The sequence below is a fragment of the Nomascus leucogenys genome, chromosome 5 (assembly GCF_006542625.1).
Source record: "Nomascus leucogenys isolate Asia chromosome 5, Asia_NLE_v1, whole genome shotgun sequence".
NCBI lineage: Eukaryota > Metazoa > Chordata > Mammalia > Primates > Hylobatidae > Nomascus > Nomascus leucogenys.
Window position 1 is genome coordinate 134,572,509 of NC_044385.1, and position 27,739 is coordinate 134,600,247.

The 27,739-nt window shown below is 35.5% G+C and overlaps 1 protein-coding gene across 1 annotated transcript in view; it reads left to right on the forward strand.

Annotated features, from left to right (window-relative positions):
* The first annotated feature begins 1,648 nt into the window (after window positions 1-1,648).
* Window positions 1,649-27,739, forward strand: part of TNFSF13B (TNF superfamily member 13b) — a 39,041-nt gene continuing 12,950 nt past the window's right edge. The window contains exons 1-3 of the mRNA XM_003270174.3: window positions 1,649-2,568; window positions 2,674-2,758; window positions 19,787-19,843. Coding sequence (XP_003270222.1) covers window positions 2,230-2,568; window positions 2,674-2,758; window positions 19,787-19,843 — 481 coding nt within the window. The 5' untranslated portion in view covers window positions 1,649-2,229. The remainder of the gene's footprint in view (window positions 2,569-2,673; window positions 2,759-19,786; window positions 19,844-27,739) is intronic.

The following is a 27,739-nucleotide window of genomic DNA, read 5'->3' on the forward strand; positions in this document are numbered from 1 at the left end:
GTTTGTAACTGAAAAATGTTTCATTCATACTTTGAACTTAAAGAATAAAAGTGAATGAAAAAATGGAAGCATTGCACCTTGCTTTTGTTTTACATTTCCCTGATCATTTAGTACAACCACCATGGAAAACAGTGTGGAGATTCCTTAAAGAACTCAAAGTAGAGCTACCATTTGATCCAGCAATCCCACTACTGGGTATCTAGCCAGAAGAAAAGAAGTTGTTATACGAAAAATATACTTGCACACACATGTTTATGGCAGCACAATTCACAATTGCAAAAATACAGAACCAGCCCAAATGCCTGTCAATCAATGAGTGGATAAAGAAACTGTGATACATATATACGATGGAATACTACTCACCCATAAAAAGGAATGAATTGATGATGTTCTCATCAGCCTGGATGGGATTGGAGACTATTATTCTAAGTGAAGTAACTCAGGAATGGAAAATCAAACATTGTATGTTCTAACTCACAGTTGGAGCTAAATTACAAGGATGCAAAGACATAGGAATGATATAATGGACTTTAGGGACTCAGGGGAAAGGGTGGGAGGGGGGTGAGGAATAAAAGACTAAAAATTGGGCTCAATGTGTACACTGCTCAGGTGATGGGTGCACCAAAATCTCACAAATCACCACTAAATAACTTAATCATGTAATCAAATACCACCTATTCCCCAAAAACCTGTGGAAATAAAATTTTTTTTTAAATGGAAGCATCCAAAATGTAATTTGTTTCCACATTCTTGTAAGCCTCATTACGTATCTCAGGGACAGTTAATAACGTCATACCAATTCACAGGTGAAGAAATGGAATCACAGAGAGTTTATGTACTTTGCGTAAGGAGAGTGAGGGTGAGGCAGGATTTGCAGTCTAGAAGCCTGGGTCTGGAGTTCTCCACTTTGCAGTATATCATTTCTGTAAACTTCTTACTTAAGACTGTATGGAAATGCAGAGTGAGACAGAACTAAAGCTCACTAGTCTTAGTCCATAGGGGAGTAGTAACTACCCAGGGCTTGGTAAGTGCTCAGTAACGTTTGTTGAAAGATGAATCAATATTTCAATGCTGGGGCAAAGCAGTGAGAAACTGGGGTATGTCCAGGAACCAGCCATCAGGATAAGGCAGAACTAGAATGAATGCAACAGTCCTCACTGGTCCACCAAGTCAACAACAGAAAAATCCAAAGCTAAGATGGCTCTTGTTTGATCAAGGACCTCTAGTACACCGACCTGTTAGGCTGTGGCACAGTCAACATGGGAGTTGTAGACAAGCTACTTGAGAGGTTAATGGTAGCAGTCAGGCATTTGGAGCTGGAGACAAGGCTGATTCTCCTCAGCTAGTATTATATTGAGCGGGGCCTTAAAGCTTCAGAAGTCTGAGCAGAAAAGCTGAGACCAGGCTCCTTGGGACAGGCTGTTGATATGCATGATTGCGTTTCAGTGATGAGTCTCAGAAGGAAAAAGTTTATGCATGTTTTCCTTAAAAATATATTCACTTATATTTAGAGAATCCTTCAGATATCTAACCTAAATATGTCTGTACAATTTAGTCTCATTCTTTTTATGACATTATTATTATAATAATGTGAATAATTCCCAGTGGACTTACTTCCACACTTCCTTCAAGGATTCTCCATTTTATTTCATACTTGAAGACTGTTAATAAATCACTCTCTAGCTAAGAACAAGTCAATGCTAAAGCACTTAGCTTATCTGACCTTCACATTAATTATTTTTATGACAGCAGCAGGAACTTTCAGCTGCTTTTCCCCCTTCCTTATGAAGCCATGTGGCCCCAAGCAGACACAGTTCCCTTACTACGCTTAAGGGTGGGCTTCTTAGACCTGTGCATATCTTAAAAGCTTTCCCTTGAATGTGTCAATCCAAACTCCAAGTTTCCTCAGCAGATTTAAGGGGCTTTAAATCTACTTGAGCATGAGTGTTATGAGATGACTTTGAAATTCTTACAAAAACTGAAAGTGAAATGAGGAAGACAGATTGAGCAATCCAATCGGAGGGTAAATGCCAGCAAACCTACTGTACAGTAGGGGTAGAGATGCAGAAAGGCAGAAAGAAGAAAATTCAGGAGAACTCTCCTGAGCGGTGAGCCAAGCCCTGCCATGTAGTGCACGCAGGACATCAACAAACACAGATAACAGGAAATGATCCATTCCCTGTGGTCACTTATTCTAAAGGCCCCAACCTTCAAAGTTCAAGTAGTGATATGGATGACTCCACAGAAAGGGAGCAGTCACGCCTTACTTCTTGCCTTAAGAAAAGAGAAGAAATGAAACTGAAGGAGTGTGTTTCCATCCTCCCACAGAAGGAAAGCCCCTCTGTCCGATCCTCCAAAGACGGAAAGCTGCTGGCTGCAACCTTGCTGCTGGCACTGCTGTCTTGCTGCCTCACCGTGGTGTCTTTCTACCAGGTGGCCGCCCTGCAAGGGGACCTGGCCAGCCTCCGGGCAGAGCTGCAGGGCCACCACGCGGAGAAGCTGCCAGCAGGAGCAGGAGCCCCCAAGGCCGGCCTGGAGGAAGCTCCAGCTCTCACCGCGGGACTGAAAGTGAGTTTGCAGCAGCTGCAAGACACAGGCAAGATCCTGCCTAGACTGCTGCCTCTCCCTCGCCTCAGCTGTCTTTCTAATAACTTGGAGTTTTTCTGTTCATAGATCTTTGAACCACCAGCTCCAGGAGAAGGCAACTCCAGTCAGAGCAGCAGAAATAAGCGTGCCATTCAGGGTCCAGAAGAAACAGGTATGTTTTGGGCACAGACACTTTTAGGAGTCAGGGATTAGAGAAAAACATCCAGTCTGGGGGAGATAGAGGTGAGTATCCCCTCTATGAACCTATTAAATAGAGCCTATGAAATTTGCCATCCAAAGCAGACATTGCTTTAGAGCAAAGCCCCAGCGCTGGCAAATGTAATAGGCTGCGTGGGTGTGCTTTTTCCTCCAATGAGCAGATCGTGTGAATGGAAGCATTTCTCTGTGCATGTGTAAGTATTTATCTGTGCATTAAGCACAGAGGAGATAAGAGGGCCATATGTGTTTCCTCAAGTAGATAATGCCCTCCCATGTGAGAAGCATTATTCATGGCTCCAGAAAAATCAAAAAAAGCATTACATGTTAGAATTAGACTTAGCTTACTACCTGGGTTATAGAAAGTTAAAGACATCTATTTTCTGAATGTGCATTACATGTTGTGAAAGCAGGTAAAGGTTGTAATGAAAGGTCCTGTATGTTGTGCTTTAATTTTGTTTATTTGTTAAAAAGGTTATTTTACACACACACACACACACACAGATTTTAAAGCTTTTCTTTAAGGTATGCTTTTCCAGGAGATCCATGCATTTATCATCTTCTTATAATCGTCCTTTAGTGATTTCTGACTTTCTTCATGTTCTGCTCATTCCACGGAACTTTACAGAGTTGGTGGGGCCTACCAAAATGATCAATTGTAGTTCTTTCATTTGAAGGTGAAAAAAATAATCTTTGTATACATTTATTAAAGTTATAATATAACAGATTCTTAATATTATTGTCCTTTTATTAAATATACTGAATATTTTTTGAGCACCTGGAACGTATCGTACAGCTATAGACCAGAATAGGCATTTTCAAACATACTATTTCATTTAACCTTCACAGTGACTCTATGAAGTCCACAGAATACGTGCAATAATTTATGTATATTTTCACTTCTGAAGAGAATTGCATAAGAAACGTAGTGAGAGACCAGGGACTCTTCTATCACACACACACACACACACACACACACACACGCATGAGGTACCCTGACTATAAACTTATTTTTTGACTATATGCTTTATTCATAAATAATTATTTCTTATTTTATAAAACTGTAATTTTTGGTATCTGGTTATTATATCTTTGTACCAGTTATCAGAAATAACTGGGCTTAAACATTTTTAAATTAGGAAACATGGGCATTTTTATTATTTTAACACATCAATTATTTTTATCGTTTGCATTTTATAGTCTGTATTTCCTACATACTTGAAAATAATACGGAATATATACTATGACATATTTTTTGTTTTGACTTATGCAATAAGGATTTTTCCTATTTCTAAGTATTTTTCATGTGTCTGTATTAATTTATCTAACAATTGTTTTAAATGGTTATTTCCATTCTCTTTGCTATAATACAACATGCAAAACTTTTGCACAGAACTCTTTTATTTCTGTGAAATTATATATTCAATATAAAATTCATCTAGTGAATATCTGAGCTAGGGAGAAGAAACATCTTCATCACCCTTGTTTCCGACTGCCATATTGCTTTCAAAATGAGTTATACATGCAATCAAAAATGTGGCGTTCCGGTTCTCCACATTCTTGCTTGCATGTTATTTTTAAAGTGTATTTTGACTAGTTTAGTAGTTGTAAAACAATATCTCACATTTATTTTGATGTGTTGCTTGTTTCCTAATATGAATAAACTTTCTGCATATTTTGATTATTTATAATTTTATCTTTTGCTAATTTTTATTTATAACTGTCTCCACTTGTCTGTCCCATGTTTTTATAATTTTGGATAAGCTCTTCCTAATTAGACATATTGATTATTGATCAAAAGTTTGATGTAAATATTTTAACGGTTTTGCTGCTTTTTTTACTTGAACATTTTGCATTTCTCTATAGTAAAGCGATAATCTTTAAAAAATTTTCCCTAATATTAAAGCTAAAAATACATTTGTTCATGATTTCTTAAGTAGTTGACTCCCTGCCACTTTGACTTTTTCATAGCTGAGTGTTTTGTTTTAACTTATTAGTCCTTCTGTTGTTTATTTTGATGAATCATCTCACATTGGCTTTAACTTCCCCCTCTCTCTTTTTTCCTTTCAAACTGCTCTCTCAACCAAATGTATTAAATAGTTCTTTTTAACTCCTTGGTGTTGAAAAGCTTACTGTGTTTTATTAGGTTCCTCATAAGAGTTGAATCTATTTGAGACTCTTTTTTTTTCGTTGATTAATTATTCTATTTATATGCTTTAAATAATATTTTTAAGGTAATTTGTATTATAAGAGGCTTCAATAACTAGTAGGGTCAGGATCCTTCAATCTCCTTAACCTTCACTGCTAGTATCCCCGTTTCTAAATATTACTTTTAAAAATTAACTTTACAATAAAAAAAAAAGATGTAGACTCATTTCAGCAGATTTAAGAAGAAAAGAATAATAGAGTAGGAAAGAAATAACTTCTTGGGTCACGTTTTCCCAAAATTCTCCTATTAATACTTTTATGTATTTGTGTTTTAATGGCGTCCAGGAATAGTATACTGATGAGAATCTTTCATCAAATAATTTGCAATTTGTAGATTCTAATAAAGTGAAAAAAAAGATTTGCCCAGATTTCCACAGCCCAGAAGTAGCTACTATTACTATTTCATGGTTTGTCCTAGACATTTTAATAAACCTTAATACAGTGTGCATATAGGTATATATTGCACACAGTTGAGCCTTGAACAACACAAGTTTTAACGGCATGGGTACACTTACAGGTGGATTTTTTTTTCAATAAACCTATTGGAAAATTGCTTGTAGATTTGTGATAATTTGCAAAAACTCATGGAAGAACTGTATATCCTTGAAATGTTGAAAAAATTAAGATTAATTAGCCATGTCATGAATGTATAAAATATATGTAGATACGAGTCTATTTTCTTATTACTATCATAAAATATATACAAAAGTTAAAAATTCTCAAAGCATATGCATACAAACAGACTGTACATAGCACCATTTGTAGTCTAGAGAAATGGAAACAAACAAACATGCAGTATTAAGTCATCACTGCATAAAATTAACCGTGGTACATACTGTACTACTGTAATAATTTCATAGCCACCTCCTGTTGCTACTGCAGTGAGCTCAAGTGCTGTGAGTATCTGCTTAAAACACGATGTGATGCTAATCATCTCTGCGTGAGCCAGTTGTTTCTCCGATCAATTGGGTATTGCAGTAAAAATGATTTCTCATGATTTGTGTGTATTTTTCATCTTGTTTAATGCAATATCATAAACCTTGAATAACACCATGAAACCTATAGAAAGTGTGACTAATGATGCTGGAAATGCTCCCAAGAAGCAAAGAAGAGTCATGACATTATAGTTGACCCTTGAACAACACAGGTTTGAACCGCAAGGGTCCAGTTTTATGTGGATTTTCTTCCACTTTCCTTGAGACAGCAAGACCAACGTCTCCTTTCCCTCCTCCCCCTTAGCTTACTCAAAGTGAAGAATGAAGAACTCTGTAATGATCCACTTCCACTTAATGAATAGTAAATGCATTTTCTCTTCCTTATGATTTTTTAAGTAACATTTTCTTTTCTCTAGCTTACTGTATTGTAAGAATACCCTACATAATACATATAATTTATGAAATACGTATTGATTGAGTTTGTGTTATCAGAAAGGCTTCTGGTCAGCAGTGGGCTGTTAGTAATTAAGATTTGGGAGTCAAAAGTTAAGCACAAATTTTTGACTGCATAGGATCAGTGACCCTAATTCCTGTGTTGTTCAAGGATCAACTGTGTTTGTTCATACATATATATGAACAAATATATATATTTATACAAAAATATATATACATATATATATATAGTGTGCATATATGTTATGTGTATATACTCAAATAGGACATAGTAAACACACTTATAACATTCATAAATCCAAGGTGGGAGGTTTGAAGATAAGAATCTTAATAACAGGTGATGTCTACTATTCCTTGTTAATAAAATTAGGAAATTTATTCAAATGTTGTTCTAGATACTATTCTTTGGTGGAGGGAAAGTTTATTTTATTTAGCATACTCCAAAATTAATGTTTATATTCCCAAAAAAGTTGTCTGTAACACAAGGCCTTTTTTTAGTAGAAATTTTTCGGCATTGAGAAAATTCTATGCAGCTTTCTTTGATTTTTGTTTTCATTCAAGTTCTGATTTATTTTCAGTAGGACTCAAAACCTTAAGTTGTCCTTTTTACTTTTAAAGTGTTTATTTATGTTCATATTTATTAATTGTCTACATGTTTTGGAACCAAGTATTTTTATTGGAACTTCACACAAACTGTAGATGAAGGGAGGGGAATTACCATCAGCCAACATGTCCCGATGATACTCTCTTCCAGGCATCCCATGGGTAAACAGTGGTTTTACTTAATTTTTTAATTTTAGAATTTAGTACTTTGGCTTTAGTTTTGTTTTTCTTGATTACTTTGTGTTTCAAACCAAAATCTCATTAAGCTTAATGTATTTCATAATATCATTTTTGACTGTAGTATAATAAACAGAAATGTGGGGAAATCCAGGATTAAAAAATTGCCAAATAGCTCATATTAGCCAAAAATTCACTTTTAAGCCCATAACTGTGTTTGGAGATATTCCCAATTTAAAAATTAACTAAAACAATATGGCTTTGAAAATATTACATAATAAAATTTATTTACAAATGGAATCATGAAGATCCACATTTTGAACGTCACTTAACTATGATTTTATTAATTTTAAGAACCTAAAGATAAATGTCTTTAGAGTCTATCAAGAAAGTGAATTCTTTCAAATGGGTTATCACTGACCTAAAAAGGTTCATTGTTAAAATTAGGTAACCTTTGTATTTTCTTTCCTGTTAATTAATAACTATTAGAAATTTATGTGTTTTAGGTTACAGAAAGACAAAATTATTTTTATTGATAATGTTTATTATAATTATCTCAATTGTAATAATAAAATAATGGTAAAAATATGAACAATTCAAAGTAATGTAAAGCAAGAATAGAAAAAATTGCCCATATTTCACCTTCCAAATAATTATCGTGACGTTTTTGGTCAATCTACTTTAAGTTGTATTTTTCTTCATTTTTAAGTGAGCTTGGGATTGTTTAAGAATTACACACAGCTTGCAAAGAATACAGTGTGTTGGCATGTACCCCTATCCAGCTTCCCTAATCCTAACATCTTATATGACCATGGTATTTCATTACAAAAAGGAAACCGACATTGAGACTTAACTATTAGCTGAATTCTAGACTTAATTTGAATTTCACGAGTTTTTCTACTAATGATTTTATGTTTTAGGATCCATCAAGATATCACATTGTATTTAACATTTTTTAAATTAAAATTTTGAATGTAGCATATATAAACACCTAATATTATACCTTAAGTTTTCTATAGGATAAACCTTTCTAATTGCTAAAAGTAAAGATATCAATACTATTTTTGAGTCTTTTTTGAAATCCAAAGTCCAACTCCTTTGCAAGGAAAGATGAGATGTTTGACAAGTCTGTACTGTCCAGTCTTTGCCCGGTTGGTATTTCTGGCTTAGCTGTGAGTTCTAGGCTGTAACATGAGTGTTGGAAGCCTGCAATGTAGAACTTGACCATCCAGCCCTTATCAAAATTAGGCTGACTTGAGCCTCTTACCCAGCAAGGGTGTGTTCCTTCTTGGAGCAGAACCAGCTGGCTGCTGCTTAGGCGATCTTTGACCAGAGCTTTCCCTGAGAGTTATTTTTTCTTTCTCCCTGCTTCGATAGTGAGACTTTTTTTCAGTGTTGCAAGAACTGACTTCTGTTCAACTTCTGGAAAAGTATTTAAAATTGAAAACGTTGACCTTCCAATCAAATCTTTGACCTGTTCTTGTTAAGCTTGAGATTTTGGGAAACGGAAGAGCTAGGAAACAAATCAGTCAACACAGCCAAATGTGATATTGTGTCTCTTTTACACAATCTTACATTATTGTGAGTTGAAGACAAATAGAAAAATGATAGTACATGTAGTTAATTAGCAAATTAAAATACACAAAAAAGGTAAATATGTTGAAAAAGTGAAAAGGTTAGGGAAGAGGAATGAGTATCAGGAATGTGAAGGGTGAGGAAGGGAAGGAAATGTGTTTTCATTTTGAATGGAGAGGCCAGGTTCATTAAGCCCTTTTATCTTTTCTTGAAAGCTCAATAATTCTTTATACTTTTGACTTTTTTTTTTTTTACATTACAGGCATGGGTAGGTGATTTTTAAATAAATTCAAAATGTTTATGCCTGTGTTGTTTTTATCAGTAATTCCATATGAATAGAAAATGTTAGTTTTAATGCTTATTCTTTTTATAGATCAACTCCTACTTAAAAGAACTGCATTGAGCAGCTGCATTTTTGTTGTGGTGATATTTTCCTTTAAAAGACATTCCCATTTCTGAAGAGTTAGAGAAAGAGAAGGTTTCTCTTCAAATAGATTTATCACCCACTGTTTCTGCAAATATCTGAGGTAGGCACTCCATAATATACAGAGAAGAGGAGAGCAGAGCTAACAATTATTAGGCGTGTTTCATGTGCATACACTGTGTTGGGCTCTGGGAATGTATGTCATTTACTTTCTCAACAACTCTGTTAGCTGGGCATTATTGTTTTCATTTTAGATGGGAAAACCGCAACCCAGAGAATCAATTGCCTCTCTCAGCAAGCTAATTATTTAATAGTTGGAGAAGTTAAGCCAAATTGATGCAAAATTTAAAAGAACAATAAAATGGATAAGTTATTTACAATTCATAAAACACATCTAAATTATGACTTCAATCTATTTTCGCAACAGTATGAAATGGATATTGCTATTCCCGTTGTTACAGGACCCAACATTTACCCAAAGTTAACCTTTGGGTCAGGGGTTTCTGTACTATATTCCCTTCTGTGGTCGCCAGAGAAATGTTACAGGAAAGGAGTCCCAATCCAGACCCCCAGAGAGGGTTCTTGGATCTCACGCCAGAAAAAAAATTCAGGGCGAATCCACAGAGTAAAGTGAAAGCAAGTTTATTAGGCAAGTAAAGGACTAAAAGAATGCCTAAACCATAGACAGGGCAGCTAGTTGCCCATTTTTATGGCTATTTCTTGATGATATGCTAAACAAGGGGTGGATTATTCATGCCTTCCCTTTTTAGACCATATAGGGTAACTTCCTGATGTTGTCATGGCATCTGTAAACGGTCATGGCGCTGGTGGTAGCGTAGCAGTGAGGACCACCAGAGGTCACTCCTCGCCATCTTGGTTTTGGTGGGTTTTGGTTGGCTTCTTTACTGCAATCTGTTTTGTCAGCAACGCCTTTGTGACCTGTATTTTGTGCTGATCTCCTATCTCATCCTGTGACTTGGAATGCCTTAACCATCTGGAAATGCAGCCCAGCAGGTCTCAGTTATTTTACCTAGCTCCTATTCAAGGAGTTGCTCTGGTTCACATGCCTCTGACATCATTATACAGATTTAAAATGCTTCAAAATTAAGTGTCAAACTCATGGTTTGACAACTAATTGATAGGAGAGGTAAGGTTTGAATTCATTACCTATTGACTATAAATTCTGATTTTTTTCAGTGATAATAGCTGTACATGCTTAATTTTCAAGTGTGACACCAGATTTGAGAAAAAATATTGGTTCTGACAAGGCCCAGGATATTATGATTATTGCCAGTGAGAGAGACATCAAGTTAAGGAATGAGAGAATGTTGTTAGTGGCAGAGATCACAGACTGCGAGACTATCTAGACCGTGGTCAGGAGAGCTGAAGTGGGTTTGAAGATGGAGCCGACTTGGGTAAGAGAACAGAATATCTGAGGTTATGAGGATAAGGTAGAAATAAGAAACAGAAATAATTCAAGAAAAGGCCTTGTTTTAGTAGGCATAGAGGCTTATCTCATGCAAACATCTTTATATTATCCCTTTCCTCTTCTAAATTTGTAAATTTTTGCAAGTGCTGATCTGTTGAAGTGTTTTTGCAAATGCAAACTTTCTTCCTCCCCCCTCCTCTCCTCCTCCTCTTCTCCTCCTCTGCTCCTCTCCTCCTCTTCTTCCTTCTCCCCTTCTTTTCCTCCTTCTCTTCCTCCTCCTCCCCGGCTCTCCTCCTCGCCTCTCCTCCTCCTCTTCCTCCTCCTCGCCTCTCCTCCTCCTCTTCCTCCTCCTCGCCTCTCCTCCCCCTCTTCCTCCTCCTGCCTCTCCTCCTCCTCTTCCTCCTCCTTCCCTTCTCTTCCTCCTCTTTGTCTTCTCTTCCTCCTCCTCCCCTCCTTTCCCTCCTCCTCCTCCTTCCCTCCTCTCCTCTTCCTCTTCCTCCTCCTCCCCTTCTGTTCCTCTTCCTCCCCTTCTCTTCCTCCTCCTCCCTTCTTCTCTTCCTTTTCTCTTCCTCCTCCTCTTCCTTCTCCTTCTCCTCTTCCTCCTCTCCCCTGATCTCCTCCTCCTCTTCCTCCTGCTCCCCTCCCCTTCCTCCTCCTCCCCTTCTCTTCCTCCTCCTCCCCTTCTCTTCCTCCTCCTCTTCCTTCTCCTCCTCTTCCTCCTCTCCCCTCCTCTCCTCCTCCTCTTCCTCCTCCTCCCCTTCTCTTCCTCCTCCTCCGCTTCTCTTCCTCCTCCTCCCCTTCTCTTCCTCCTCCTCCTCCCCTTCTCTTCCTCCTCCTCCCCTTCCTCCTCCTTCTCCCCTTCCTCCTCCTCCCCTTCCTCCTCCTTCTCCCCTTCCTCCTCCTCCCCTTCCTCCTCCTCCCTTTCTCTTCCTCCTCCTCCCCTTCCTCCTCCTCCCCTTCTCTTCCTCCTTCTCCTCTTCCTCCACCTCCCCTCCTCTCCTCCTCCCCTTCCTCCTCCTCCCCTTCTCTTTCTCCTCCTCCTCCCCTCCTCTCCTCCTCCCCTCCTCTCCTCCTCCTCTTCCTCCTCCTCTTCCTCCTCCTTCCCTTCTTTTCCTCCTCCTCCTCCTGATCAGGTTATTTGAGACAGGGAAGGGTAAGAGAAAGGGGAATAACTGCAGTGACAGCTCCTGACAGCAGCTGTGAAGTCTCACTTTCAGGCCTTTTTCTCTTCTATCTGCCCCACTGGAGCCTCTGGAAATTACAAATTAAGACATTTTAGGAAAATGGTGCACAACTACTTACTTTAAAAATATTATAGAGTGCTACACTTCTGTGGATAGAGATTCAAAAATGTATTATTAAGGTTTTGTCTTGTGGAAAGTGTTTCCTGTATAACTGAGGGTTCAAAGCCTATTACGAGAGGGTCCACAATTCATGGAAATTGTTTTGTTTTATGGAACCCCTTTTCCCTCAAGCATTGACTTAATTTGATTTAACATGTTTCATAAAGCTGGATTTAGTGACTGGTTTTTAAGAATTGTTTGGAAAAGTTGAGTGCTATTTTTTATGTAAATTTTGTTTCATATATTATTCCATGGATTTTTTTAAAGTCTGCTGTAAATCAGACACTGAAAATTTGTGAATGATTGTCCTTAATATCAAGTGATTCACAATCTAGGGAGAGAAACAGTTACAGAAACAATTGTGTGTATAGTAACATATATTTCAATAGATGATATGCAAAGTATAGTGGGGTCAAATATTTAGCTAGAAGGATTGTAGAAAAAGTTTGTATTTGATTTGAGTACTGAAGGATGAATGGAGTTCCACTGGATAGAAGGTAAAGTATATTTAGTAGGAGGGAACAGCAGGCATACAGTCGTGGAAGCATGGAAGATGACCTCTCATTCTGAGGTGTGTTTAAGTACAACTGGGTGTGGGTGGGTGACACGCATGAGACTGTGAATGTTGGCTGGGCCGGGGCATGGAGGAACTGGTTTGTATTCCAGGGAGATGCAGTGAGTGAATTATAAGCATTAGAATGAGAAGAACAAATTTGCACTTAGAAAGATAATTCAGGAGGAAATGCAAATGATGGACTAGGAATTGTGGAAAACAGACACAACTTGATAGACTGATGGAATTGTCAAGAATGTTGAGGTAGGGATCTGAATTTAGGCTGCTGTGCTCCTCATCTTCCTCCCTCTCTCCCTCTGTGTCCCTCCCAACATCACCCTCTGCATAGATTCATGAACTGTTAATTTTGTCCGTGATGCTCCTATTGCTCCTCTTTTTTTCTGATTTTAATTGAAGTGTCACCTCCCAGAGAAGCCTTCCTGACTGGATCAAATGCCCGGCGCGGGCACCAAGAATTAAAGTTGAAACTTTAGTTCTGTCTGTGTGATGTTGAGTAATACCCATTTCTTCCACTGGATTGTAAACTCCCTGGGAGCAGGGATGGCGTCCGCTTTTTTTTTTTTTTTTTTTTTTTGGCTGTTCTTAGCACAACACCTGACATAGATTAAGTCCTTAGTAAATTTGTTAAAATGAAATGGATGAGAGACGGAATCTAAATTGAACAAAAGTTAAAAATTTAAACCATTCAAACTTGATTATTAGTTGAACTCCAAGATTGAGAAGGGAGAAATCAGGCACATTTATAAAGTTTGTAGCTTGGGCAACTCAGAGGATAGTTATATATCCACTCAGAGAGAAAATAAGTGTGCATGAGAAAAATAAAGAATTATATTTGAGACATGTTGAATTTGAAGTATCGCTAAGGCATCCAAATGGAAAGGTCCAAGGGGAAGGTGAAGATTTAATTGCTGATTGTGCAATTCATTAGTAACTTTATACAGACATTCAACTGTATTTCTATTTTTGGCTTTATCTTCCTTGACATCAGGTTCGTTTACATGTAATATCATGAAGCTACTGCTCTTCACTGGCAAGTTCCTGAAATTCAGTGCATTCCGAGAATACATTATTAACAAATTGAAATATTCTAACAGAATTCAGTGAAGTCATGGAGAAACACAGATGATTCAAGAATAAAATTATCAATTTAAAATTAAAATATTAGATGAATAGTAAATTGAAGCAGCATTAAGTGATGATAATGCTTTTTTTTTTTTACTCTTAGTGCCTATGAGGCAATGCAAAAGGCTTGCTATTTTACATCTCCTATATTGCTTTAAGCACAAAAAAGTTAAAATATGAGTGGATACGTGACAATGATCAATTAGTGCTTAAGATTCTGTCTATACAGCCACATACACACACACACACACATGCAAGTTATAGAAAATTATCATTTCAGGCTGGGCGTGGTAGCTCACACCTCTAATGCCAGCACTTCAGGAGGCTGAAGTAGGTGGATCACCTGAGGTCAGGAGTTCAAGACCAGCCTGACCAACACAGAGAAACCCTGCCTCTACTAAAAATACAAAATTAGCCAGGTATGGTGGCACATGCCTGTAATCCCAGCTACTCAGAAGGCTGATGCAGGAGAATCATGTGAACCTGGGAGGCGGAGTTTGCAATGAGCCAAGATTGTGCCATTGCACTCCAGCCTGGGCAACAAGAGCAGAACTCTGTCTCAAAAAAAAAAAAAAAAAAAAGAAAAGAAAATTATCATTTGAAGTATTTGTCATTATTCCATCAGCTATGGTTATTTCTATTCTATCAACTCCTTTCCAACACCCCCTTCCAAAAAATACCCAGCACCCCTTTCTTACTTTCTCAGGAACGCTGTAGTGCTATTACCTTTCTGAATTCTCCAAAATTAAAAACTTATTTTTATTATAAACTTTTAATTCTCTTTCAAACACACATAACTATTGGTCACGACTTCAATTTTTCTTCACAATGTATCTTAGATGCTGCATTTACATAACTGCATTTGAGACCAAATCATCCTCACCCTATGTCTTTTCCCAGTAGATGACTGAGACCTTTGCTGCCATCCTCCCTTCACAGGAGCTCGCTTCACACACAGACACGAACACTATTTTCCTCAAGCACAAGGTCTGTCAGGCAGACCCCTCACAAGATTGAGAACTCTACTTACAAGAATTTCTAGTAGGCAAATATGTACTTCTCAATCTAGTTCTCTCAAAATTCAAAGTTCTCAACTTTTACTACTTTAAGCAACCAAAGCAAACTGCTTATCGTTGGTCAAATAACACCTTATAAACTAGCTTCCCTCTTCTAAATTCATGTATTTTAATTTCAGTGAAAATGTTAATTCAATACCATGATTTCCCCATTTTCTTCATAAGTCTATGTCAAATATTAGGTCAATATTGAGATCTTTAAGTGTTTTTTTTCTAGTTAACATTTTTCTGCCACTGATTATTTATTCAAAGCTAGTTCAAGAAAAATTAAATGGCTACATTTGTCATAACTTATGTCTACCAAATGATAAGTTATGCAGAAATGAAAGTGAGGTATTGCTGTCCAAGATCCTCCTTCTTTAAAAACATATGGTGCAATAAATAAGATGATAGGAAAAAAAAACGCACAAAGACGTAAGGGAAGACGCAGGACACACATCTCATCCAGAGTGAAAGCTGGAGGAGGCTTCTTGAATGAGATGAGAAGCACTATGAAGAATCCGTGGGTACACGTGGGATGGATGGGATAAACGTAATGGGAACGCTGTGTGTGTAATGTTTTTCATGGGAGACACATGTAATCTGCAATAATTGCATTATTTATGGTAGTTCATATTAGATTTAGCTTTGTTGAAATAATGTATAATAAACCAGTTTCAAGTTTTAATGGATTCAGTTCTAGTACAGAAAATAGTATAACAGATATTAACAATTCTCTAAACTTTCAAATCACTTTTTCTGATTAAATGGTATTTAGACATTATACTTCAAAAGGTGGCCTTTCAAACTATAAAAATGTTTCCCATATAGTTAGTATTTAAATTACCCTTTAATTGTGAAGTATTGAATTTTATTGTGTCAAATATTGATCAATAGCAAATTATTTTTGTCCTTAAGTTTCTTATTTTGGTAATTTTATTTTGTAAACATTTTTGTCATCATTATAATATTTTGTTTTAGAACTATTTTATGTGAAGTTTATTATGATGAATAATTTTCTTATGCTGTAAAATGGCGTTTTATAAGATTATGTATTTTACACATTATTACGTCATAATCCCCAGAAATGTATATTCAGAAATGTGTCTCCATAGGCTCGGAAAGGTTTTAATGTATATTATTGCCTTGCTTAGTTAAAAGAAAGAACAACAACAAACATAAAAAAAAAAACTAGTCTTAACCTCTTGTGTAATTCCGTTCAATTGTAGTAGAGGGAGAGATGTGTGAAAGGCATTTGAGAACCAAACAATAATCAATTAATATGATAATTGCTATCAAATTGTGTTTCTTATATTAGACTACACATTTTCAAAACTCTTGTGGTTAGATATCTAGGTTACTGGAAGATATTAAAAATAATATTGCCTTTTTTGCTCCTCTGTTTGTGAGGCAAATCTTTAGCTGAGCACTAATCTCCAGCCTAAGACCAGATCTATGTTGAATGAGAAAGAAAGTCTTAAAAGACTGAATAGCAGATAAGTTGATAATAGCTGAAATAGTTGAAATTCGATAATAGCTATCAAATTTCCTAAAGCAAATTGTCTTGGAAAAGCCGAGTAACTTTGTCTGGAACAAGGACAATTGTTCATTCTGCATACATTCTTCATCCCTAGGCAATTTCACCATTGTGCAAACATCAGAGCCTACTTACACAACTTCAGTGGCTGTAATTTAAACCTCATTATTGAAACGTCAATTTTATGTCTTATTTTCTCTTCTGAAGAACAGTTCTTGAAAGAAACTTTTCTCTTTAAAGCACATTTTCTGCTAAATGTTAGATTTCTGCTACTACATGAGAGAATCGACCACTGTTTTTCAACGTGTAGGTTGTGACGAAGTTTTAATTGGGCTGTGGAGACTCAAATGGAGACATATTCATAGTGTCAAGTCATTACTTATTAGGTAAACTTCTCTCTGACTACATAGAGCATCTAAATCTGCCTTAGTTCATTCAAGGCTGTTATAACAAAATACCATAGACTGAGTGGCTTATAAACAATAGAGATTTATTTCTCCCAGTTCAGGGGGCCGGAAGTCCAAGACCAAGATGCCTGAAGATTTCAGTATCTGATGAGGACTTGCTTCCTGGCTTGTAGATGATGCTTCCTCACTGGGTTCTCACTTGGGGGAAAATAGGGCAAGCTAGCTCTCTGGGATCTCTTTTATAAGGATACTAATTCCTTTCATGAGTGCTCTGCCCTCATGGCATAATCACCTCCCCAGAGCCTTGCTTCCTAATACCATCACCTCAGCAGTTAGGTTTCAACATAGGAATTTGGGGGCAACACAGACATTCAGACCATAGCCTTCTCCTACTGTAAGTTTTTGGGAAACAGAGAAAGGGTTTCCTGTCATGGCCGGGCGCGGTGGCTCACGCCTGTAATCCCAACACTTTGGGAGGCCAAGGCGGGCGGATCACGATGTCAGGAGATCCAGACCATCCTGGCTAACATGAAGAAAGCCCGTCTCTACTAAAAATACAAAGAATTAGCCAGGCATGGTGGCAGGCGCCTGCAGTCCCAGCTACTCGGAGAGGCTGAGGCTGGAGAATGGCGTGAACCCAGGAGGCGGAGCTTGCAGTGAACCGAGATCGCGCCACTGCACTCCAGCCTGGGGGACAGAGCAAGACTCCGCCTCAAAAAAAAAAAAAAAAAAAAAAAAAAAGAAATAGGAAGTCATACATTCTGGTATTTCTTTAGCCTTCATCAGCTGCAGTTGGGTGGCATGTTTCCACAGTGTCCTTCCATGATGTTTTCTGAGTTATTTGCCTTTTAAGAACGATAATGCTAACACCACTACTGATACAAATAGCCAAGATGTATTTATTTTGCAGGTGTTATGCACTGAGTATAGCGCAAAGTGCTTCGCATGCATTATGTCATTTACTCTTTACAGCATATGTATAACAAGGGAAAGATGCAAAGTTTGAAAATCTGACTTTGACTTTCATCAACATCCTCCCTTGTTTTTGATGTAGGGGAAGGATGAGAGCTTTGTATGCTCTGATTGAACCTAGTGCCAGTCACAGAAACCTGTCAGGGTGCCTTGTGAATAATAATTACTTAAGAAGGATTTGTTGGAAAAATAAAAACTCTTTTAAAATGGGTTGAATGTGGCTACTACTGTACTACTATAGAGACTGCGCGCTTGGGCTTTAGTTGCCTCCGAAGCTTTGTTATTCCTTTCTTTCATGCTGTCCTCATTCACTACCATTCTTCCTGTTAGGATGCTCTTCCATACTTCCGGCAGAAGAGAGTCTGCCATAGTGACTAACGAATCATGTTTTTCCTGGGGCGCAGGCATGGCTACCTTTCTTGTATAAGATCAATAAAATAATCCTCAGAGTGGACCAAAATGCTCTGTTCCTATCAAAATATCTGAAAATTAACATAAACATGTGTTAGAAAAGCTTTATAGTTATAAAGGAATTATAGTTTTTAACAATATGTTTTCATCTTTAAATACCAAGGGGAATTTCTTAACAGATTTTCTTACGTTACCACACCCTTTAATAGTATATATTTATACAAACTCAAACTTATTTAGTTACTATTATGTTATTTCAAGTTTTAAATACATTCATGTGTTGCTTAATAACAGGCATACAGTCTCAGGGATACATTCTGCATCTTTGGGCAATTTCATCATTGTGCAAACATCAGAGCATACTTACACAAACCTAGGTGGGGTAGCCTTCTACACAACTAGGCTCTGCAGTACAGACCATTGCTCCCAGGCTACCAGCTTTTACAGCATGTTACTGTATTGAATATTGTAGGCAATTGTATAATAGTGCAATGGTAAGTATTTGTGTATCTAAACATAGAAAAGGTACAGTAAAAATTTGGTATTATAAATAATCCTATGGAACCACCATCAGATATGCAGTTTCTCATTGACCTAAATATTATGCAGTGCATGACTGTATTAGAAATTTTTCAGCTAATCTCCATACAATCACCAACTAATCACAATAGAAGTTCCCTACTGTGTCAAGTTCATAAAATGTATACATTGAGAAGCATCTTTAAAAGTATTACTTTAACTCTGAGTAAAATATTTGGTAGATAAAAAACGAAACTAATATTTTCTTAATCTAAAACATGCAAGCTTAGATTTGTGTTTCATATTTTTCACAGACATTTACTGCTTTATTGTATCTTCCCTACAGATCCAGCAGGTGTACTTAATTTGCTTTTGCCTAAAGGCATTTCTCCTTATTTAACGCAATGTCATTTAGTTTCTTAAATATTGACTGGAATATTCTACATGTAATATGTGATGTGAATTGATGATTTCAAGAAGCTTTACTGATTATATGCACTCTCATGGAAGTCTTCCATTTTATTTGTAAAAGATGTTCTATCTCTCTTTCTCTCTTTGGTCCAATATATTTTACTGAAAGCTTGACTTTGAATCCAGAGTGAAACAGGTGGAGTTGAAATTCTGGTCCCATCACTTTCTGTCTCTGATTCCTGAACAAGCTGTTTACACTTTCCAAGCCTTAGTTTCCAATATCTAATTTTTAGGATTCTTGTGAGGACAAAAGGAAGTGATATATGCTGTCTTGGTACACTGTCTGCACTTGAATCTGTTCAATACATATTAGCATTTTTTTTTTTTACTTTCAGAAGTGTCAGAAACAGTATGTTCTGTAGTAGTAAGTCATTATGTAATGTTAGATTTTTTTAAAACCAAAGATTGTTTAGAATGATCTTATAAGGTTAACTGTTTCATGTATTTGGTAGACTTGCAAAACAAATGATTAAACTTGCTTTCTCTTCAGCCATTTCTCAGAGCAAATTAGGTTAAACCGTATGGGTAATATACTTATCATATTTTAACAGCACATAGAGCTTTTCTGAAATGTCATGAATTTCGTATATATATCATATATATAAATCAATGGGTAAATATAAAATAACATTAAGAATAATATCATGTAATCAATGTAAAAAGTATAATTGATGTAGTGTTTCTGGAAGAGTGGGTTTCTAGCTTTGTGTTCTCAGTTTTTTTATTATTTCTACTCAAGTAACTAAAATGATAAATTTTTGCTTTTTAGTCACTCAAGACTGCTTGCAACTGATTGCAGACAGTGAAACACCAACTATACAAAAAGGTAATATAGCAAAGACTTGGAACCAAGCCAAATGTCCATCAATGATACACTGGATTAAGAAAATATGGCACATATACACCATGGAATACTATGCAGCCAAAAAAAATGATGAGTTCATGTCCTTTGTAGGGACATGGATGAAGCTGGAAACCATCATTCTCAGCAAACTATCGCAAGGACAAAAAACCAAACACCGCATGTTCTCACTCACAGGTGGGAACTGAACAATGAGAACACATGGACACAGGAAGGGGAACATCACACACCCGGGACTGTTGTGGGGTGAGGGGAGGGGGGAAGGATAGCATTAAGAGATATACCTACTGTTAAATGACGAGTTAATGGGTGCAGCACACCAACATGGCACATGTATACATATGTAACCTGCACGTTGTGCACATGTACCCTAAAACTTAAAGTATAATAAAAAAATAAAATATCCCCAGTACTTTTCCACTTAGAATTCAGTCCACTCCAAATATTTGTAAGTTTCAGGTCTAAAGACTATTTGAATTGCATCTAAAATCAATCATCCATCTCAAAACTTCTTATAATCAGGTAAAAAATAATAAACTTGCATTTATTCAAAATGACTTGAGAATAAATAATTATTAAGGCTAAAGTAATAATCTAATAAGTAGAATGACCTTAGAGGCACTAATACTTAGAAATGTTAAATAATTAAACTACAGTAAAATAAAAATCAATACTAAATCGAATTTCATTTTTATTATTTAGACAGCATTTTATCTTTTGGAATGACTCAAGACCATCTTCACAAATATGAATTCTCCTGTTATATTCACTTGTAAAAATCATAGAAAGAGGAAAATAAAACTGAACAGATTGTTTAAAAACTATATTTTTAAAATAAATTTCCAATGTCAAATTATTGCTTGATAATTTACCATTTTCTCACAGAGGTAGAATGCTTTACATTTTTCAGTTATTTGAAGATTTTTTTAGTTTTAATTTTAGACAAGTAAGTGTTTTCCGTAATAGTGGCCTGAAACCAGGTTCACAAACAAACAACTTTTAATGTCATTTCCCAATATGTATCCCCCAAATATTAATCCAGAGAAATGGTCCTTGAAATAAGAGTCTCAGTGTCGAATAAGTTTGGAAACACAACATCTTATACAGTTTTCTTTGAGTCACAAGGCACATTAGCAAGTTATTGAATCTAAGTAGTCCTACTTTAAAAACTATTTGTTTAACTTTGTTTCATCCAGCTTTTCACAAATTTTTGTGACTATGCTGCATTATCATGTATCGACCTCTCTCTGAAAGCAAATGGGAATTGCTGCTCTATAGTAGCGTTTGTTTATATAAGATAACTAGTGAACAAAAATGTACTAAAAAAGAACCATTCGTTCACTCACACATTCATTGATTCATTTATTTTACATTTATTAAGAATATATAGGCCGGGTGCGGTGGCTCACGCCTGTAATCCCAGCACTTTGGGAGGCCGAGGCAGGTGGATCATGAGGTCAGAAGATCGAGACCATCTTGGCTAACATGGTGAAACCCCGTCTCTACTAAAAATACAAAAAATTAGTCGGGCGCAGTGGCGGGTGCCTGTAGTCCCAGCTACTCGGAGAGGCTGAGGCAGGAGAATGGCGTGAACCCGGGAGGCAGAGCTTGCAGTGAGCCGAGATAGTGCCACTGCAGTCCAGCCTAGGGGAAAGAGTGAGACTCCGTCTCAAAAAAAAAAAAAAAAAAAAAAAAAAAAAAATATATATATATATATATATATATACACACACAATATTTTAATTACTGTATGTTTACTGGGTTTATCAGTGACTGAAATATGTACAAATGCCCCTTGGCTTACAATGGAGTTATGTCCTGATAAACCCATCATAAGCTGAAAATAATGTACATTGAAAAAAGCAGTTAGGACATCTAACTTACCAAATATCATAGCTTAGTCTAGCCTACCATAAATGTGCTCAGAACACTTACATTAGTCTACAATTGGGCAAAATCATCTAACATGAAGCCCATTTTATAATGAAGTATTGAGTAGCTCATATTATGTTTTGAATACTGGACTGAAGTATGATTTCTCCTGAATGTATGTGGCTTTCACACCTTTGTAAAGTTGAAGAGTCTAAGCCAAACCATCCCAAGTCCATGTGCGTGGTTTTCTGCTTTGAAAGACCTTAACCTCTTGATGAGGAGAAAACAAAGGAAAGATCCAACAACCCACAAATGAACAAGTAAAATGTAAATGAGACGAAATGCTGTGGAGGGCAGCAAAGCAGGCGGGGGCAGGAGGAAGTTTTGTGTTGTGACCCAACTACGAGTTCAGGAGTATCTGGAGGTTAAGCTAGGCAATGAGGAATGAGCAAAACAAAACTAGCACAGATGATGAATGTGAGTTGGCACTGGTAATGATTCCCTGGCATGCTCTTTTCATCTGTGTTTTTTTCTGTGTGACTTTAATTGTCCTAAATGCAACACAAGTACTAAACTACTTGTAAATCTATTATTTATTGCTCAACATTTTCCTAAATCATGTTTGCAACTTTTAATAAGCAGCACACTGTTTCCTAAGAAGTAAAAGAAAGCCAGAAGAAGATCTTAAGGGCCAAAGTTATAGTTTTTAAAAATTCCTTGGAAAAGGTTTACTTTACACATCTCCCCCCCACCCCACAACATGCTATAAATTGCACCAAATTATGCAGCTGCTATACTCCAATGTGTGTGTGAACTGGAGAGTATGCTGTGATCTTCCTGGAGTGGTGACTGCTTCTCACAGATCCAGGGGTGCTGAACTGGGATGCTTACCTGGGATGGTTGCTTGCAGTGCTCCAAACTTTAGGACGAACAGGTTGCCCTTGTGATGTCAGCAAACCCTTGACCAGTATATAAATGTTAGTGTGCATGGGCATTTAGCAGGCAGATAGAGGTAGGTTGCATTTTGTTAAAAAATGTTGTACTCAATGAAGCATTTTACTTGCACAGGTCCATAAGAAGACTTCTGGGAAAAGATAATAATATATTATTAATATTATTAGCATATTAGATATAATTACATACTATATAATATATAATGTATTATAATAATTATATATAATAATTTATTATCTTCTGGGGAAGAAAATATATATAACATGATATATATTATATATCATATAACACATGATATATATTATATGTAATATATGTGATATATTATTTATTATATATAATATATTACATATATTATAATATGATAGATAATATATCACATATATTATAATATGATATATTACATATTACATGTAATATATTATATATAATATATCACATATATAATATATCATATATAATATATCACATATAATATATCACATATATAATATATCACATATATTATATATTATATATCACATATAATATATTATATATCACATATTACATATATATTATATGATACATATATTGCATGTATACATATATTACATACATATATAAATATATTACATATAATACACACATATATAAATAATTACATATAATACATATATTACACATAACATAAAATATAATATATAATATATCATATATATATATATATATATAATATATCATATATATATATATATATATTATAATATATTATTAGCATATTGTATATATTTTCTTATTGTATTATACATAACATCAGGTCTTGAGATGAAATCATATTATGTATTCCGGAGACATGGAGGTTCAAAGGAGCGGGGCTACGTCCATCTGATATTTTGAGTTCCTATGCTTGCTCTGCCCCATACTTCTGTCCAGACAGTGAGGGCAGAGGTAAACTTCACAAAAAAGAAAAAGTCAAGAGGGGTTTATCAGAGTGCAGTCTCATGTCTTTTCTGTTCATTTGTTTTTTTGAGTTTTAATCTAGATTTTGAATAGGTAATGCATTCACATCTTGCAAAAAATAAAGAAGCACAACAAGCGTGGATTGCTCCTTTTCCCATCTGTTCCTGCCCACACTCACCTCACTTTTAGTTTCCTATGTAGACTTCAGACTCCCTCTATGTTAACACAAACAAATGCAAATGTAGCTCTGCTTTCCTCCTTTCTTATAGTAAACACTTAAAAACCATATTTGCAATAGGTATGATTTGAAAATGAGATTGCAACCTGCATTCTTTACCTAACAATGTATATTGCAGACATTTTCATGCCTGTGTACAGAGTTCCTCGTATTAAAAAAAAAGCAGTATAGTATTCCATTGTATGAATTGAATGTATTTAACCAGTCTCCTACCAATAGACTTCTTGGTGTCCATCTTTTGCAATGCAGGTGCTTCAAAAAATAATTGTGTGCATCTGTAACTTCTCATATGTCAGCCTATGTGTGGGACAGATTTTGAATTTTGACAGTTATTGCTAAGTGGTCCTACAGGGGTTGTAAAATGTTATGCTATCACTGGCAGCAGAAGAACATCAGGTGAAAAATAGCATCTCTTAATTTGCTTTCTTTCAAGCCATTCTTTTGTGTGTTTTAAGAACCATTTGTATTTCTGTCTTTACATTCTTCCAATTTTTCATTTCTATTTTTATTTTTTTCTGTGAGCCATCTGTTCATATTTTTTTCCATTTTTTCATTGGACTTGGTCATTTTTAAACTGATTTCTGTGAGCAACTTATATCTCAAGCAGATTAATTCTTTATATTACTAATTGTAAGCATTTCCTCCCATGCTGTCATTTGTCTTAATTTTGCATACATTTTTTTCTGTCAATTTTATCAATTTTTTTAAAGGATTCTGGATTTGGGGTTGTGATTAGAAAGGCCTTTTACACTTAAACGTATTAAGGAAAGATCTCATCTTCCTTCTGAAACCTTTATAGTTATTTTCTACCTTTAAATAATTTATCTATTTGCAACTTATCCTAGTATGTGAGGTATGAAACCAACTTAATTTTCCCCCGTGAGGGCATCACAGTTTTTTTAATCGCCCGTCTTTTCCACACTGCTTGAAGACATTAACTTTAACTTTTATTAAGTTCCCGTGTTTAGTCTATTTTTTTTCTGTTTTTAAATACTTTTCTGTTATATTGACTTAATGTCTATTTATGCACCCCAGTAAAATGACATTTTGGCTACTAGAGCTTTGTATTATTTTCTAGTAAATTTAATTCACTCATTTTTTCTTTTTACTTCTAGAATTTTTCTGTTTTTTATTAAATATAGGAACTGTAGAATCAGCTTACTTAGTTAAAAAGAAAAAGAAAAATGCCTGCTGATATTTTTGTTGGATCTCATATTTATAAATTAAGAAAAATACCCTCATGATGACAGATGTACAAATCCAATCCAATCCAAGAACATGATATATATTTATATTTGTTTAGTCTCCTTTCGTTTCTTTTAGTATGTGTTACAATTTTCTTCAAGAAATTCCTGCATTTTCCTATTAATATCATTACAAGGTGTTTTACCTTTTCAAATGCTATGATAAATAGAAACATTTTCTTTTATTATATTTTCCAGCTGGTTGTTCTTTTTGTGTATAAAAGCCTTGAATTCCATGATATATCTTTTCAATATTAAGGTTGAAATGTTTTCTTTTATTTTTGGATTGCATTTCCCTAGCATGACTTTGCCCAGAATTTTACTTTTAACTTCTCTGAAATAATTTTTCTGTGTTTCCCATGTGTGCAAAACAGAGTTGCTCTTTGTTTTTTGATCTCATCTTAAAATCATTTTCATTTATTGGGTGATATAAATCAATTTCCATTTACTTATTTCAGAAATGTATTTGGCTTTTATTCATCATATTGTGCTATACTGTGTATTGTTTTTTACATTAACAAAAGAGTTTCTATTTTACAGTTTTAAAGAGGTTGCTTACTATGCAGCCTATTTGCTTTGTTTTTTCTGTTAGCGTAGACTTCTAAATGCTAAATACTGGGGTAGCTACCTTTTCAGTTATATCTTTTTATTGAAATTAAATTCATATAACATAAAATTAAATGCACAATTCATTGTCATGTAGTATTCACAATATTTTACAACCACCAACTCTCTTTAGCTCCAAAATATTTTCTTCAGCCCCAGAGAAAATCCTGTATCCATTAAGCAATCAGTCACCATTTCTCTGTTTCCCCACGCCCCTGTACCAGCAATCTGCTTTGTGTCTCTGTGGATTCATCTATTTTAGATGGTTTATATAAATGCAGTCACACAATACGTGACTTTTAGTGCCTGGCTTCTTTCACTTAGCATAATGTTTTGAGGTTCACCCATATTCTAGCATGTATTCATACTTCATTCCTCTGTATGAATGTATATCATTCTATTATATGTAAGCCAGAATTTCATTAATGGGCATTTGGTTTGTTTCCACCTTTTGGCTATTGTGAGTAGTGATCCTGTGAACATTTGCATAAAGTACTTCCTGAGTGCCTCTTTTCAATTATTTGGAGTATACATCGATGAATCGATGAGTAGAATTGCTGAGAAAACGTCAGCCTGTTCACTACAGTACTGCACAATTTTGCATTCCCCCAGCAATGTACGAGTGTTCTAATTTTTCCACATCCTCACCGACACATCTTATTTTCAATGCTCTTATTATTGCCTTCCTATTGGGTGTGAAGCCATATCTCAGTTTGTTATTTATTTGCATTTTCCTTATGACTGATGATGTCGAGCATCTTTTCATGTCCTTTTTGGTGTCTTCTTTGGAAAAATGTCTATTCAAGTACCCTGTCCATTTTTTTAATTGGGTTGTTTGTCTTTTTTGTTGTTGAGTTGTAAAACTTCCTTATATATTATGGATACAAGACCCTTATCAAATATCTGATTTGCAAGTATTTTCTCCTATTTTGTGGATTATCTTCTTACTTTCTTGAGAATGTCATTTGAGGCACAAGAGTATTGTGCCTCAGATAAATGAAGTAAAATTTATCTTTTTATTTGTTTCTTGTGATTTTAGTGTCATCATTGAAGAACTCATTGCCAAATTCAGCATCATGATTCACCCATGTGTTTTTTTCTAAGAGTCTTGTAGTGTTATGTCTTATGTTTAGGTAATCGATCTATTTTAATTCATTTTTGTATATGGTATGAAGCAGAGGTCCAAAGTCATCTTTTAGCATCAGGATATCTAGTTGTCCCAACATCATTTGTTGAAGAAGATGATTTCTTCCATATTGAATGGTCTTGGCACACTTGTTAAAAATGAGTTGGACATAGATGTATGGGTTTATTTCTGTACTCTCAATTTTATTTTGTTTGTTTATACACCCTGCCTTATGCTGGACCACCATACTATTTGGATTACTGTTAATGTTATAGTAAATTTTGAAATTTAGAATAGTGAATCCTTCAATTTTGTTATTTATTTTTAAGATTGTTTTGGCCATTTGATACTCTTTTGCAATAACAAATGAATTGTAAGGCTGGCTTTTTCATTTTGGAGAACAAAAGGTCACTGAAATTTGTATATGGATTAGACTGAATCTGTACATAATACTAGGTATTACTGCTATCTTAAACTAAATCTATCAATCCATGAACACAAGATATCTTCTCTTTTATTTATATGTCCTATCATTTCTTATAGCAATCTTTTGTAGTGTTCAGTGTTAAAGTGTTTTATGTCCTTGGGTAAATTTACTTCTAGGTATTATATTCTTTTTAATGCTGTTTAGTCAGTTCAGTTTGCTATAAAAAATTACAGTAGACTGAGTGGCTTAAACAATAGAAATGTATTTCTCACACTTCTGGAAGCTGGAAAATTCAAGATTAAGGTGCCAACATATTTGGTTTGTGAATGGTGGTCTTTTCATTGTGTTTTCACATGGCTGAGAACAGAGACAAAAGCAAGTTCTTGTGTCTTTTCCTATAAGGACATTAACTCATCATGAAGGCTGTGCCACCACGACCTAATTATTTCCC